The sequence below is a fragment of the Rhipicephalus microplus genome, chromosome 3 (genome assembly GCF_043290135.1).
Source record: "Rhipicephalus microplus isolate Deutch F79 chromosome 3, USDA_Rmic, whole genome shotgun sequence".
NCBI lineage: Eukaryota > Metazoa > Arthropoda > Arachnida > Ixodida > Ixodidae > Rhipicephalus > Rhipicephalus microplus.
In genome coordinates this window covers 256,377,381-256,394,433 of record NC_134702.1, presented here as the reverse complement: position 1 = coordinate 256,394,433, position 17,053 = coordinate 256,377,381, and the positions used below count along the sequence as shown (strand labels likewise).

Sequence of the window (17,053 nt, the reverse complement as noted above, 5' to 3'; positions counted from 1 at the left end):
GAGGGTCGCGGAGGCAGGGTCGGCGTTTAACAATAAGAATGTATGGGCACCTCGCCGATGCCTGATCGGTGGTCAAAATTGGTTTCCCGGGAAGTTGGCAGACCGCTGACTCCGTTCGCTGTAACCAATCAGCAGCGCTGGGAGACGTTCGTTGTAAGTGCAATTTTGTGCCATTGAACCAATGTATATTTTCACAGTCATGCGGATATTGTTCGTTGCCCCCCCGTGGTGGTCTAGTGGCTAAGGTACTCGGCTGCTGACCCGCAGGGCGTGGGTTCGAATCCCGGCTGCAGCGGCTGCATTTCCGATAGGGGCGGAAATGTTGTAGGCCCGTGTCCTCAGATTTGGGTGCACGTTAAAGAACCCCAGGTGGTCTAAATTTCCGGAGCCCTCCACTGCGGTGTCTCTCATAATCATATAGTGGTTTTGGGACGTTAAACCCCACATATCAATCAATCAATCGGATATTGTTCGTTTTAAGCAAAAGTTTGTTTTAAGTGGGGCCGTTATATGTAGGCTTGACTATACAAAAGAAAAGCATGTTTTTCAAATCACATTTAAAAATTGAAGATCTGCATTATTTGATAAGTACAACAAGATAACAGAAAATTGATGGGCTCGTTCAATAGGTGCAAGCCAGGTACTCATCACCAATATAATTTTTTCTTTTTGCTTTGGAATGTCTTGCTTGGCAAGCCTCATTTGTCGCGTGCTATGCAGTCATGTCAGCATGGTACTGCTGACACAGTTCAAGGGTGCGTACGCCCTGTCTGCACTGTGCTGTGCCTTGGTGAAATTCGAAATTAGTCCAGCACATTCACACTGGGTATATGTATTATAATCATTAAATGTGAACGCAGCATCAAGAGTGTATATTTACAACGTTTGAGCTCGAGAAAAGCAATTTTTTTTTTTATTTAAGGTGCTTCTTCAGGGCAGTTCAACGGCTCATTATGGTATTGAGTTTTCTCATGGAGGCATTTAGCAAGTAATTTTGAATGGGCTAGTTGCAGATAATTTGGCTTAGTGGCCTCAATAACAGATGCTAGAAGGTGTTTATGAACGAATGCTTCATCATTCAACTGGGCTTTGTTAAGTTTACACCAAATTTCAGTGTCCTTCCAGTAAAGGCTGCCGAATTGATTGATATCCCTTGATGCCATGTGAAAATATGTAGACCGAATGGTTTTTCTCATGTCCTCCAAGCTGGCTCTGTTTTTTTTGTTGGGCCACCTTTAATAGTCTTGGTGCTAGCCAATGATGACCCCACTAAGACGTCCTCCACCAGATACAAAATTCCCGACAGAAAGCTTGATGTCTCTGCTTTCTTTTGTTTTTACAGTTCTGGGCCCACTCTTATCTGAATGCGCCAAAAGCATTCCAGCTTGTAAACTGTAGGTTCTCCATATGGCTATGATGCTTGAACTGAAAGGAATTTCTTGCTGCGTAAAAAGGGGGGCATCGCAGGCTGCCGCACAAGTTCTGAAATATGTCATCTTTAGAAAAAAAAATTGTACGAAGACAAACAAACTGCTGATTCTGGTTCAGAAAAGGCTGCAGATTTCGAATAACACAAAAAGCAAAGAATGCTTTCAATATTTCTGGTTACCCTGTCCTCTTAAGGCAACATGGTTCGGCTGTCCTGTTTTGCCATAGTTTAAGGTGCTTATGTTAACAAGAGTGTTTTGTAGAAATTTCGGTGCTGGTATCATTAGAGTTAAATGAGAAAGGTTGTCAGGAAAATGTAAATTAAATTTTAAAACGTTCGGTGCGAGTGAGAATGGAACTCTGGCCTTCAGCGTGATACGCTACTGTTCCACCACAGAGCTTTGGATTTGCTTGGAACTGCTTTGCAAAAATGCCCATGTAGAAGGAGGAGTGGTGCTTGTAGTGTTGAGTGGCAGAATAAGAAGTCATTATCATTGAGCCCACTTCTAACGATCCCAGATATAACCATCTATCGGTTATAGCGACCATATTTCAGCGCACTTACGGTTTTCCCATACTACCCTTGGAAGCTGCGCCCACATATAGCAAATATTTTCCAGTGCCTCCTACCTTTACAAAGAACACTTCTAACATGATAGATAGATATTTTGGGGTTTAACGTCCCAAAACCACTATATGATTATGAGAGACGCCGTAGTGGAGGGCTCCGGAAATTTAGACCACCTGGGGTTCTTTAACGTGCACCCAAATCTGAGCACACAGGCCTACAACATTTCCGCCTCCATCGGAAATGCAGCCGCCGCTGCCGGGATTCGAACCCGCGCCCTGCGGGTCAGCAGCCGAGTACCTTAGCCACTAGACTACCGCGTCGGGGCGCAAAACACTTCTAACATGGTCGCGGTAAAAATATGGCTTATACGAAATACGAAAAAAGTTAGAGAGAAAAAAAAAGTTGGTTTAAAGCATGCGAGAGGCGCACGCTCGCGCTTGTCCACTTACTTGCCACGAACATATCGAATACCGCAGTGAGTGCCGCACGCACATTTGAGAAGCTCCCAGCGAGGTTGCTCACTTTTTAGGTGTTTTTCAACTGGCTGAAAGGAAAGAGCAAACAAAGGGAGCATGAATTAAGCTTGCGGTCGCAAAGTAAACATTTCTGATGCCATTCTCTGCAACTGCCAATAATTAATTAAACAATGTTATGTCGAACCTTAAAAGACATATATGCAAGACTATAACCTTGAGTCCGTTAAAAGTTCACTGCAATGCTCAACTCGCTGGTGCCACTATGTGCCACAAAAGCTCTTCCGTCGATCAAATATGAGCGAAGGGCAGTGGCAATGAACGCGTGATTTCAACTTATCGCCGACAGCGTTACCACTAGAGGCTGGATTTATAAGCATTAAAAATTGGGTTTTAGGCACCAAAAATAGGCAGGCAAAACCCAGTTTTAGGCCCCCAAAATCATAATTGTAGGCACAATAAGTTTTTATAAAATTCAAATTTTTGAAAGATTACGTGCAGAGTTTGTGTGTATGACAGAAAGGAAAAATTAATGTTCTAGTTTATGATGGTACAAAGACCCCGGTTCAGCCTTGCCATGCATTTTTTTTTTCCAGCAGGGTTTTCAGCATAGTGAGTTAAAGGGACACTGAAGAGAAACAATGAATTGTTTTTGGATTGATACTCTGAGAACTGTTATGTTTAATTGTTAGTTCATGATTAGCAGAGAAAATGAAGACTGAAGTTTCGTTTTTAAATTTTACCCTGTTATGTCCATGCATGACTTAAAAAATTCTGCAATGTATTTTTCGTATTTTTGCAACATTGGCTTGATAAAACTTTCAGAGACTTCCTATGCTAAGTCTCTGGCAGCCATAGATTACAATGTACTACTTCAGTTTTGGCAATTAGAAACTATGTAAAACCCAGTAGACAGCTTTGAAAATTCATGACGTCGCAGTGTGTGTGCAACATTCTCAATGTGACGTTTCCATCCGCAGTTTCTCTCGCATACCAAGTGTCGCATCGGGATAAGAGTGATGTTTTCGGGATTGTAAAATTGCTCTTCACTAATACGCCAAAAAGCGTCCCTTTAAGTGTCTACCGTCGAATAAACATGCTCCTGGGTCTCCTTGTTTTCAACATGGCTGAGAAGGGCAGCACAGGAGCAAATGGCCGGAGCACTAGTGAGCCAGGAGGGTCTTTTGGCCTCGTTATAACTAAGTCACAGGGTGGTTTTTTCCTCGGTTTGTGAACACCTTAAAACACCCCTCACCAGATTCGGCCATTTCGAGCAGGAAATGCGTGTACTAGGTGCTCAGGATCACGTCAGCCAAGATTTGCAATGCTACGCACTCCTGGAAGAGGTGAAATATCAGACAAAAGGCCGCTTGCCTTTTACCTAAGAGGCACGTGCCCCAACATGGTGGAGGTGGTGTTACAAGGAATGGTCCTAAGTAGGTCAAAGTAGTACGTGACACTGTGAGCATTATTCAAGGCAACCTGTGTAACTTGTGCTGTGTGTTGCTTGCATAGAAGTATGAAGGTTAATAGAAATATTAAAACATAGAAATGGAATCTGTGTGTGCATTATTTATTTTTCCAAATTCATATCGAGCGAGATGCTAGGCTAAGCTGCCTTCATTTGGTTTGCAGTGGTATTCTCACCGTTCTCGCATCGTGTTGCGGTGCCAGCCCTGACAATGCTTTCGTGTTTTCGGCGCATCGTTTCTTAGAGCAGTTCCAGTGGTGCGATACTGTGTTGTGTGGTAAGAATACATGATCCATGCGAGCTTTTCTAAACGTGCATGCATAGAGGAATCCATCCCAAAGAAACAGGCAGTACTATATACAATACAGAGAATGCCGAAATGACTTGGGCGTGCCATGCGAATGTAACCTTGCGTGCGCATGATGTATCGATACGTCTGCGTAATGTGATCCTCTTCTCTGACGCTGAAGTGAGCAGGAAAGGAATTTGGCTTGCGAAGTCTACACCCATCAAGGGGCAAAGGTTTCAAGACCACCTACTGGCGTGATGCTTTTGCAGCTCCTAATAAACCATTTAAAAAATTCTTGTGGTACAGAGCTATGGAACACGACTTGCAGTGTCTTACTAAAATTTTTCATGTGACCTAGTGAAGCGCCTTTTCAGAAGTAAATGACCAAAAAAAAAAAAATACCACGTGGACATCTAATATTTTTAACCTCCATATTTTCACATTCGTTCTAATCGGCATTTCTATGGGCTAAGGGGCTTTGTTACCTTGATACTGCTGAAATAAACTTGTGAGATGGAGTACAGGTTGTGCCCTATAGAGTTACGAAAGCTCCATTTCCTCTAGTAACATGAATACCGGTCTCCAACTTCCTCCAAATCAAAACTGAGGCTAAATAGCATTTTGAAGGCACAGATTTTGAAAATAAGTATTCATAGGCACTTATAGGAATTAAGGCACAAACATAACCAATAGGCATTTATAGGCACCATAAAAACACTACAAAAACTCTTCTTAACCTCTAATTCATTCTGATATACCAAAGTGGCTTGATAGGTATGCAAGAAACAAAAAAATAGGCATTTGTCTGAAATCTGGTCTCTGGTTGTCACAGTCATCTGCAGATATCTGCTTGGCTGCGGGTACACATGTTTAAACTGCGTGTTGGCACAACCGCGTCATGCTGCCGCCGCCGTGTTGCGCGAGGGCGCTTGCTAGGTGTCACTTGCGCCTTGTTTGCAAAATGTGCGTCTTCGTCATGTTAGGGGGGGGGGGGGGGGGCAGATTGCAAAGACAGGTGTGCTACTACGAGAGCCCATTGCTTTGCTATTTTTAAAGTAAGCTCCACAAAGTTGTGCATGTTGCTTGAATAGATATTTTATATATGTGTTGTTAATTTGGCAAGAAAATTTCAAGCCATTGTAAAATCAGGGGTGGAACAATTCCGCCATTAGTGCCAATGTGTTTACCTGTGCCATCCTGCGCCAAATCACCCCGGCTGCTCCAAACTCGCCTATCTGAAGAAGAAATACTTTTATTGATTTGAAAAAAAATAATACCTAATGCATAGCGGAAATAATATAAAGAAGAAGGTCCCAAAGCAAAAGGACCTCCTTTGCTGGTTAAACAAAAGAAACATCATGAAACAAAAGAAAGTGAATCAAGCAGAGCAACTTGGCGTACAGAAAAGAACAAGTTTCAAAGAATCGATAACACTTGACAGTTAACAAACTAAAACATGATGTACAAAGACACTGTAATGCATGTGAGATCAAAAGCGAACGATACAAACCAGGGTAATACAAACCACAATGCAACAATAGAGTCCAAATGATACCATGCGGTAACAGCAAAATAGTCGTGAATAGAATACTGCTATACGAGGTATCACATGTGATGATTTATAATGGGCAAAGTGGCAACAATTTCAGACACATCAATATAAGCACATTTCGGGAGAAACCTCTCTGCAATGCAGGTATTGTGTAAATAAATAAATAAATAAACGTTAAGTAAATAAAAAATGAGTGTTTTTTAAAGCTACCTATCCTCAAAGACATTTTCATCTCACTTGTAATTCTGTTCCAGACATAAATCGCTGTGAAGATAGAAGTGAATCTGTCATAGTTAGTCCTAACTTTAGGAAGCAAAAAGTTATTATTTGATGCGAATCAAGTTGTATTTTGATAAGTGAGCTCTTCGTCATTAAAAACTATGAATGGGGTGTTTGAGTGACGAGAATTGTATGTAAGGATTGCCATGTAAAAATTGAAAAGTTTCGGTATGGTTAGAATACAATGCTCATGTAAAAGAGCAGGTGCAAAAAATTGTGGTGACTGAAATATGATAATGCGAATGGCCTGGTTTTTAATATGTAGCAAAGGAGCCAGATGAGTGCTATATGTATTACACCAGGACGCTATGAAGTGAGCGTAAATGAAAACGTAGTGAAGAGAAACAAAGTATTTAGATGGAAGTATGGACGTGCCTTGATGAGAATCCCAGTGCCATAGGTAGCTTTTTGCTCGAGGTGTGAGACATTTGAAGTGTACTTTTAAGTGGGAATCAAGAATCACACCCAGAAAACGACAATTGTTGAAATTTTCGATAGAAATTATTGATCATTATACACGGAAATTCAACAACTTTTTTTTAGTGGGTTTAAATAGCATAAAAACTGTTTAAGTAAGTTTAATTTCCAATAAATTTTGACAATTCCAACAAATTATACTTTTAAGATCGCTATTCAGCTTAGAAGTAACACTATCAATCGAGGTACAAGCAGTTGAGACCGTAGCGTCATCTACATACAGCTAAAGTAGACAGTGCAGGTGAGAAGTCAGATCTTTAATAGGTGAAGAGTAATGGGCTCAGTATAGATCCCTGAGGTTCTCCCCTATTGACTAATTTAAAATTGGATAGATGATTAGAAATGCTAACAGCCTGTTCTCTGTTGTTTAAGTAGCTGCGAATGAAGTTCAATGCAGGTCCTGCCACACCAACTGCGTTTAGTTTAGTAATTAAAATTTTATGAAAGATAGGAATGAATGCTTTCATGAGGTCAATAAACACTACTGCAGCATAATTACCTGTGTCAATGTAATGTATAATCTTATCCATGAATGAAAGAAGCACAAGGCTGTTAGAGTAACTTGTATGAAATCCAAACTGAGTGGCACAAATAATGTTAAAATTTGTTAAGTAATTTGTTAAAGATTTTTCAAAGCACTTCTCTATAGCTTTGCTGAGCACAGACAGTATTGCAATCGGGTGATAGTTACAAAACAAACCCTTATCACCTTTTTTAAATACAGCAACTATTTGGGCTCACTTAAATCAAATAGGAATATGCCATTTTTAAACAAAAGGTTAACTATATGTGAAAGGGGATCAGCAATGATATCGGCGACATATTTCAAATGAACTCATTGAATTTCACCATGACCCGAGCTTGTTTACTTTATTTGCTTGATTACATTGTGAATTTCTTCCGGTAAATAGGATATACGAAAAATGACTGTGGTTGTCTTTCAAGCATTTTCAAAGCTTTCGAACTCGAGGGTATTATTAACTTTAAAGTAATTATTAAATTTATTCACAATGGCTGTAGGATCTCAGTAGCTGCCAATAATGCTCGAAATCTTATCTGTGATTCTTTTGAGTTCCTGTTCAGAGAAGAGTTGATGAGGTTCCATTGTTCAGTGATATCACCAGCTTTTTGAAATTCATTTTTGTAATACGTTTTTTGGGGGGTTTCTCAACAATTTATTTAAGATACCTTTATAACATGAATATCGCTGCTGCAGTTTGAGGATTTAACCTCAAAGAGAAACAACATTTCTTGTTTTTGTACATATTGTCTTTCTTACGCATGCACTTCAATAAACCATCTGTTAGCCATGGGTTATGGGGTGCAGGATACCTTTTAAGACATCTGAAAAAAGTGGTTCCTTTGCGAACACATTGCCTTAATACTAATGAGAATGCCTCAAAAGCTAGCTCTGCATAGTAGCATGGCTCTTCATCCTCTTGCAGCAATAGACCTCCCAAGCTGAGCTGAGATACATCTGTGTGTACTTAGACACTGAAGTCTGGCCTCTCAGAAAATAGCTTGAATTTAATAAACCTTCTTACCGAAAACATTAGTTGTGGCTACTACAGTCTACTGGGAACAATATGCAGTAGGTGTGCTTTGTGTCATGGCGTTCCTCTTTTTTTTTTTTAACTTGTGCTGGGTGAAATTTGGGGCACCATGTATAGATGCAGCAATTTATGAAGTGGCAATTTTTGTTCTTGGGTTGCCACAGAGCTGGTGTGCTATTCTTTTTGGCTGTGTAATGTCATAAACGAGAAATGTGTTGTGGGTGACAGTGATGGCCGGCTGTTGGAGGAAGAGCCTTTCTACCAGTTTTACCAGCAGGCTGTGGTGCAGCAGGCTTGCCGGTGGGGATCAATTGATGCTGACGAGCCTTGTGGACAGCGCACCCTCTGGCGAGAACTCCCACAGGTGGGCCTTTCTGTAGTATATTGTCATGTAGCAGTGATGGCAGTTGGAACAACAGGAGACTAGAAGGCTCGTAAAAGATGAGAACCTATTGATTAGGCTGACTTGCGCCCACTGAAAAAGCTGTGCAACTCGGCTAGGGCAGCAGCAAGCAGCGTGCACTGACGTAGTCGGCGATTGGAAGTGCACGCTGTAGTCACCTGCACTCGAATTAAAAGCAACACAGTGGTTTGCATGTGGGCTTAGTTAAAATCTAAAGGTATTGATACTGAGTTTGTATACAGTCGAGGCCGCTTATAACAAACCTGAGCGTGACGTGGCATCCGTTCGCTGTACCTCGATGTTCGTAGTAAATGAAACACAGCTTTTGAAAAAAAGTTGCGAGTGAAAACACAATTTTTTTGAGCCCCAAAAAGTCCGTGATGCACTTGTTTCGAAGAGCAGAAGCGATAAAGGCGGTCTCGAGTTCGTTTAAAACAACAGGGAGCTCGTTCACCGAGGCCCGTGGCATAAGCTGCATGAGGCACTGGCTCCAAAGTTTTGTCGTTACCGCAATCCGATTCCTCCAAACTGCTCTCGCCACGTACGTCATTCACAATGCCCCAATCCGTGCACAGTTCCGCAGTGTCGGCATCATCATCTGCCATAATTAAACCATCGCAACCGATGTCCCACCCACTCTCCGAGGTCGGAGTCGACAACGCACTGCCACAAATCGCCGCCGCAGTTCGGAAGCTTCAGGCTCGGCATCAGGCCCGACGTCGACGAAGTCGGCCTCGCGAAAACAGTTTCGCGCGCATGTAGCCGTCACCACTGCCCACGAAATATTCACCATCTCCAGAGCTGAATACCGGAACGCCCGAAGCGGCAAGTTGGCTGCCAGGTGGTCAACAGCTATGAGCAAGCGCTCCGCAAAGCGGCACCTAACGTGCAGATTACGCTCAAGCCAAGCGGTCACACTTTCGACGTTTTGTTGAGCAGCAAGAAAAAGCGAGCTAGTCTTCCTGTCGGCCATCATGACCACACGTGCACACCAAGAGCGAGCAAGACGCGCACGCGACACACATGCCAAAATGCATGGAACTGCTCTGGGCCCGTTTCCAGTCAGAAAACGAAATTAATTCGAGCCAGCGTGGTGGGCGTCGTGAAGCGGTGGAGACGGGCGAAGGGTTTGTGATCAAGAGAGAAGAGCAGACTTGGGAGAGAAGGGCAAGGAGTTGTGATAAAGAGTGGGGAGGATGCGGCGGGAGGGGGACCTTGAAAACCAAAACACACGAGAAGGTGGCAGGTTGGGTAGGTTGCTTGAAAGGTCCATGAAACGCGAACGTAGAAAAATTTGGAAAGAGTGTCTGCGCGTGCAGAAGTCAAAGCATGGCCTCCTGGATCAGTGCGCGCTGCTGTGTTCGAAGAATCGGCGGCCATGGTCAAGAAATCGTTTTGTTGCACCGGCGGGTTGGCATGGCCTCACGAACTTTGATATTTTGCTATTCATTCTGCGCAAATTAACAGCTGTTTTCGTGCTTCCGCACGCACGTGGAAGGCATGCTGAGCTGAGTGCGAAGTGAGCGAGAACAAGTCTTAAACACGAAACGAATTGCAAATTATCAGAGTCGGTAGAGTAGAGTACGCGCGTGCACTAAACGCAGACGATCGGATACAGTCAGTGTGGATACTGTCGGTGGCTGACGATGTTCGCAAATGGTCTGGTCACTCTAGGCCGGCAACGCCAACGACAGTACCAGCGATCAAAAACAGGGTAGATGGCCGACCGGTTTTCGAAAGATCGGTGGCAGTGTGAAAACACGGGCATCGTCTGGCGATTTGGGGGGCTCAGAGTTGCGGGGGGACAAAGGACAGAGGTGTGTGTAACAAAAAGCAGTTGGGGCATGGAAAAGGAAACAGCTTCCCTTCCTCCATGGGTTGGGGAGAGGGGCAACTAGAGGGTCGCTGAGGCAGGGTCGGCATTTAACTATGAGAATGTATGGGCACCTCGCCGATGCCTGATCAGTGGTCGAAATTGGTTTCCGGGGAAGTCGGCAGACCACCTCGCTGTAACCGATGAGCGGCGCTCGGAGACGTTGGTTGCAAGTGTGATTTTGTGCCTTTGAACCAATGTATGTTTTCACGGTCACGCGAATATTGTTTGTTTTAAGCGAAAATTCGTTTTATGTAGGGCCGTTATATGTGAGGTCAACTGTTTTTGTATATTTTTGGTGAGCTGCTTGTCTGTGTATTAAATGTGTTTTGTTAACTGTGTCTTGTGGCAGTTCATCATCTGCAGCCACCCGAATCCATGACAATTGGCGAGCCCGCCAAGATTTATTCCTGCCCAGTCAATGATTTTTGGTTGTTGTGGAGATGGATTGGGAGAAGATCTTGACGGTTATGCAGGAGCAAAAGCTCAATAAACAACAAAGCGCAAATTTCATTGAAGAAGGGGCATGTGTTCAGAAACAGAGGGAATGCCGTCAACAAGAGTTGGAGGCTGAAAGTGGCAAACTCAAGGCAAAATGTACCATAGTGCTAGAAGCAGATGCTCCAGAAAAGCAGGAGCTCGAGTGAAAATTGCGATTGGCGCTAGAAGGTACATTAGACCAGATGAAAGAATGTCTACAGATGTCTTAAAGAAGTTTGTGTGCCTGATTTTCCAGTTTGACTGAGCAAGGGGGCAATGAGCGTGCTTAATGTGCAAATGAGAGCAGACTTTTAAGTAACTGAAAGTACTACAAATGGTAGTGAACTGCATGCCAGTTTTGTTGAAGTAGGCACAGAGCAATTGAATGCAATGTCTAGAGACAACAAAGAGGGAGTGCAGAGCTCTTCGTTGATGAGCATGCCTCTAGAAGTAATCAGTGTTCAGCATCTGAAAGGTGTACTACTAAAGAGTAGTGTTGCAACTGGGGAAATTTGAGCGGGACCAGAGCCATTCAAGTCTCAAAGTGAAGACAAGCAGAGGAGACGAAGCTGGTGCCAGGAACATTTATTTACACTATTTTACATGTTGAAGGTAGCGTGATGTTGAGGTAGCGTGAAAAAAAAAGCATCCTTGAGCATCTCTGCACTCGCGTTTTATGTCCTGGTCTTCTCAAGAGTTCGTGCAGAGAAAAACACTTGAGGCCAAGACAGTCCAATTACATTGTTGTCTAAATCTCTGCCCCCAAAATGGGAAAGTCAAACCCAGCCTTCTTTCCAACTCAGAAAAGAGGGAAGAGGCATGCCCAGACCATCGCACAATGAGGGAGAAACGCACACAATGCACAATGAGGCAACACGGCACACTGCAACACAACATGGAGTCCTATGCGCAGAGTTGACTATTCGATGTGGCATTGATGCCGGGCAGGCTGCGGTGGGCGAGAAATGAAGATGAGAAAGGCACCGTGGAACATGGGAAGCGTCCCCAAAGATGGCTTCCAGGCGCTCGGCTTACTGTCTGGTGTACTTTGACGAACCAAGTAGCGCAGAGGTTACCAGAGCTCAAACTAAAAATCATCATCATCATCATCAGCCTGACTACGTTCACTGCAGGACAAAGGCCTCTCCCATGTTCCGCCAGTTAACCCGGTCCTGTGCTTGCTGCTGCCAATTTATACCTGCAAACTTCTTAATCTCATCTGCCCACCTAACCTTCTGTCTCCCCCTAACCCGCTTGCCTTCTCTTGGAATCCAGTTAGTTACCCTTAACGACCAGCGGTTATCCTGTCTATGCGCTACATGCGCGGCCCATGTCCATTTCTTCTTCTTGATTTCAGCTATGATATCCTTAACCCCCGTTTGTTCCCTAATCCACTCTGCTCTCTTCTTGTCTCTTAAGGTTACACCTACCATTTTTTTTTCCATTGTTCGCTGCGTCGTCCTCAATTTAAGCTGAACCCTCTTTGTAAGTCTCCAGGTTTCTGCTCTGTAGCTAAGTACCGGCAAGATACAGCTGTTATATACCTTCCTCTTGAGGGATAGTGGCAGTCTACCTGTCAAACTGAAAATAGCCCTTTCTAAATAATTCGTCAGCTGAGCTTTTCCAGAGTGCTTTTGGCGAGGCGAGTCGACGGCTCTGAAGAATTCGCAGTACGACTGTTGTGTCGTTGACTGTTTCTAGACGCCTGAGAGAGCGCTGCAAAGCCGGAACTAATCGGGGTAGATCTAGCTGAAACCATCTTACGCGTCTAAGCACTGCCAAGACATGGAGGCCGGTCACAACAATAGCAAAATAGTTAAGAGTGCCTGAGACTCATGATGGTAACGGAAATGAGGAGAGCTCCAAACCTGCCGAAAACTAGTATAGCAATTATCAGGATGCTAGAAAGGCTGCCCATGTGTTGAATGTTAGACGCCTAAGACGAAGGGGAAAGAATGGAGCAACAATGCCTAATGTAGGTCACAACTATGTGAATGCAGAAAGTGCAGGGCAGACAACCATCATCGGATAGCAAGATAGGACACAGTCTACGAAAGTTGATTCGAAGAGGCGTCAGAGGAAAAGAAACAGAGACATCAGCTGGGTTGAGTCACAGTGTCCTAGATAGCTGGTCGTGAGTATATGTACGAAGAAGCTAAAAAAGGCACAGAACGTAAAGCACCACTGAAAGTATGTTGTATCAAACTTGTGGCTGCTTTTGAAAAAAAAAAAAAGTTGTCAAGTAGGATGTGTTTGAAGCAGTCCGATAGGTAATTATGTAGAGTTCTTTACACACATTGTGACCATTTCTGAACAGCGAGTGCTGCACACTGTATGTAGGTATTTGTCTGAGTGCAGTCGCATAGTGTTATGGCCTTTGTGAACACTGCAGTGAAGTGCAGTTCTGGATAAAAAATTTGCAAAAGTGCCTGGTGATGACCAGTGTGCAGTGCAAAGTAGATGTGAGCACTTGATGAGCGAAATCAAGAAGTAACGGATTAGGCTTACACCAACAGAAATACAGTCGGAAAAAGCATTTTTTTGAGTAAAAACTCTTGGATAGAGGAGCATATGTCATGAGCAAGAGCCCCTCAGAAGAATGATGATGAAAAGATGCAGACAGTGCTCAAATCGGTGCAAGCGCATGCACCATAATGCATGGCTTGAGGCGTGCGACCCGACCTGTGATCAAAGCACGAGCAGTGGTGTGCTGGGATTGTCGATGTGGGCTTGCAAGCAGAAGGTCACCTCGGCAGCAAGCGCAGTGGCGATGGGAGCGGGACATCAGCTCAGCAGCCTGTGGCGCAAACGTCTTGAGATGTAGCCCGACACATTGACCCCAGTTCGAGTGTGGCCTAGGGATACAGCAACCACGCACAGCAATTGCCAATATTCCTGGCGCTAACCCCCTTCAAAGGATGTCTGAAAAGACAGTCCCCAGTGGATCACGTCAGCTCTTAACACTGAGCAGCATAGAACCAACGTTTCTAAAAGCTAATCAAGTTGAAAACTCGACGGTGTTGCGCGACGGTGGCGCAAGCTGTGGCTGGAAGTGGTGCTGCGGTCACAACAGGCTTCAGCCAGACCAGCAACGTGAGCTGGATCGAGTGTGTGTTTAGATGCGATTATGCTGTGTCCACGTGTTGCAGTACATGCACGAAGAGATCTTGCGTGCTGTTCTGTTGTATGTAGCGTGGATGTTTGCCTGTAGTGCTGACTTGTGTGCTTGTATTAGCCCCGCAAACGAACACTGGCATCGCTGTGGTTGCAGCGATGTGATGTCACGGCATTGACTCTCCTGCTCTGCTGGCGCTTGTCGCCTTTTTCTGCGCCCTCCGTGTACACGCCCTTTGGCGATACATTGGTGATTATTCCTTAATCTCATGACGCAAATTTCTCAACATACAAGGTGCAAGGTTTCGCAAGTAGTGAAAGTTTTTAATGTTGTAAGAAGTTTCCATAATTTAGCTTAGGATAGACAGACTCCCATCCGAACGAAATATTTATTGTCAACATGGTGATGCAGGAGAAGACGTTCGTTCTTTTTATTGCGTACACCACAGAATTGATGCTAAGAAAATATGCTAAGTGTTGAGTGAAATTACTAACGTAATTACAATTAGGCATAGACTCTGGGATTAGAACATGTCTGTGCCGAAGTATCAGAAATGAAATTGGGACATTTCAATTCACTAAATACATTGCGCTTTACCGTGCAAGTTACACCTGCATCTGCGAATTATCTACATGATTTGACAGAAATGCACTTTCTCCTGCAGGAGACATTGCTTGAATATGACTGTCAAAAGCATTCACGTAATATATTTGTAAAACAAACAAAATAATACTGTTGCACACACGATTTTGGAAATAATAGAATATTTCGGTTCATTGGGATCATATGTGCAGTCTAGCTCACATGTAACGGCTCCACTTAAAATGAACTTTCACTTAAAACGAACAATATCCACGTGACGGTGAAAATATACATTGTTTCAGTGGCACAAAATCGCACTTACAACGCACATCTGCGAGCGCTACCGATCGGTTACAGCGAACGGAGCCGGCGCTCTGCGGACTTCCCGGGAAACCACTTTCGACCACCGACCAGGCATCCGCGAGATGCCCATAGATTTTTATTGTTAAACGCTGACCCTGCCTCCGCGCAGCTCTCCAGGACCGCTTTCTGTTATGCACCCCTCCGTTCTTTGTCCCCCGCTACTCTAAGCACTCGGAATCGCCAGGAGAGGCCCGTGTTTTCACACTGCCACCGATCTTTCTAAAACAGGTCGGCCATCTCCCCTCAGTTTTTGATGGCAGGTACTGTCGTTGGCGGCCTTGAGTGACCTGACCCTTCGCCAACATCCTCGGCCACGAACTGTATCCGATCGTCTGTGTCTTGTCTTATCATATCGTTCTAGTGCACGCGCATACGCTACCCCACCCACTCTGATAATTCGCGATTTATTTCACCTGTTCTCGCTCACTTCGCACTAAGCTCAGCACGCCCTCCGCACGCGTGCAAAAGCATAAAATTTGCTTTTCATTTGCACGTAAACAATCGTGAAATATCGAAATCGATGAGGCCACGCAAACTCGCCGGCGCAACAAAACGATTCTTTGACCACGGCCGCTGATTCTTTGAACAACGCCGCGCGTGCCGATCCAGGCGGCCGTGCTTTGGCTTTTGCACGCACACGCGCTCTTTCAAGTTTTTCTGCACGTGCGTTTCGCGGACCTTTCAAGCAAGCTACCCGACCTGCCTCCTTCCCGTGTGTTTTAGTTTTCAAGGTCGCCTTCCCACCGTATCCTCTCCTCTTTTCACTCTATCGCAACTCCTTCCCTTCTCTCACAAATCTGCTCTCTTGATTACAACTCCTTCGCCCATCTTCACCGTTCCGTGATGCCAGCCTTTCTGGCTCGAATTCAGAAGTTTCGTTCTTCGACTAGAAATAAGCCCAGAGCTGTTCCACGCGTTCTGGCATGTGTGTCGTTTGTGCGCGTCTTGTTCGCTTTGGTGTGCGTGTGTGGTGAGGATGGCGAACGGGAGGCCTTGCATGCTTTTTTCTGCCGCTCAACAAAACATCAAAAGTGTGATTGCTTGACTTGCGCATAATTCGTGCCGTAGGTGCCCCGTTGCGGAGCGCTTGCTTATAGCTGTTGTCGACCTGGCAGCCAACTTGCCTCTTCGGGCGTCTCGGTATTCAGCTGTGGAGATGGTGAATATTTCGTAGGTCGCAGTGGTGGCTACATGCACGTGAAACTGTTGTCGCGAGGCCGATTTCCTCGACGTCGGGCCCGATGCTGAGCCTGAAGCTTCCGAACAGGACCACTCCGTCGGTTATTTGTCGCAGCGCGTCATTAACTTCGACATGGGTGAAAGGGTGGGACATCTGTTGCGATGGTTTCTTTACGGCCGATGATGATGCCGACATCACGCTGTGCACGGTTTAGGGCATTGTGATTTGAGTACGCGGCAAGAGCGATTTGATGGAATTGGATTCCGAGAACGACGAAACTTGGCGGCCAGTGTCTCATGCAGCTTCTGCCACGGGCCTTGGCGAAGAGCACACTGCCGTTTGAAATAAACTCGAGACCACCCCTATCACTTCTGCTCTTAGAAACACGTGCATCACGGACTTTTTTGGGCAAAAAAATTTTGTGTTTTCACTCTCAACTTTTTTGAAAGCTGTGTTTCATTTACTTCGAACTTCGGGATACAGCGAACGGATGCCGCGTCAGGCTCAAATTCATTATAAGCGGGCTAGACTTTACAGGTTTTTTTTCAACAGTCGCCAGGGATTATGTAGTTTTATACCCTGGTCTGCGTGAAATGCTGGATTGTTCTACTGCCGCGTCACAAATGTTAATGAAAACTTCACGTGGAGCAGCACTGACAGCAAGGATTTCAACTGAAACGCCAAAAATTCGAAATGAGCTCTTTCCATGGCCCACTCACGAACGTAACCCAAGCAGTGGCGCAACCAGCAGATGGCTGACCGTGCCTGTCCCCTACTCCTAAAATGGTTTCCCCATGCAGAGAGAATAATGACGATTTTAAGGAGGTGCCCTCTCTTAACCTGAAAAAAATTTTAATCTTTAGGCTTCTGGGCCCATGTCATGACTAAACAACTTTATCCTCGTTGAGGCAACTACTGCCCTCGCGCATCATGTCCGCCAACAGGTAATCAACTGCAAGGAAAT

General features: G+C 44.7%; 1 protein-coding gene across 6 annotated transcripts in view; it reads left to right on the top strand.

Annotated features, from left to right (window-relative positions):
- Exn (Ephexin) overlaps positions 1-17,053 on the top strand; it is a 191,481-nt gene that overhangs the window by 145,052 nt on the left and 29,376 nt on the right. For all 6 annotated transcript variants that reach the window (XM_075890921.1, XM_075890920.1, XM_037419966.2 and 3 more), the window contains one exon: positions 8,322-8,457. In XM_075890921.1, coding sequence (XP_075747036.1) covers positions 8,322-8,457 — 136 coding nt within the window. The remainder of the gene's footprint in view (positions 1-8,321; positions 8,458-17,053) is intronic.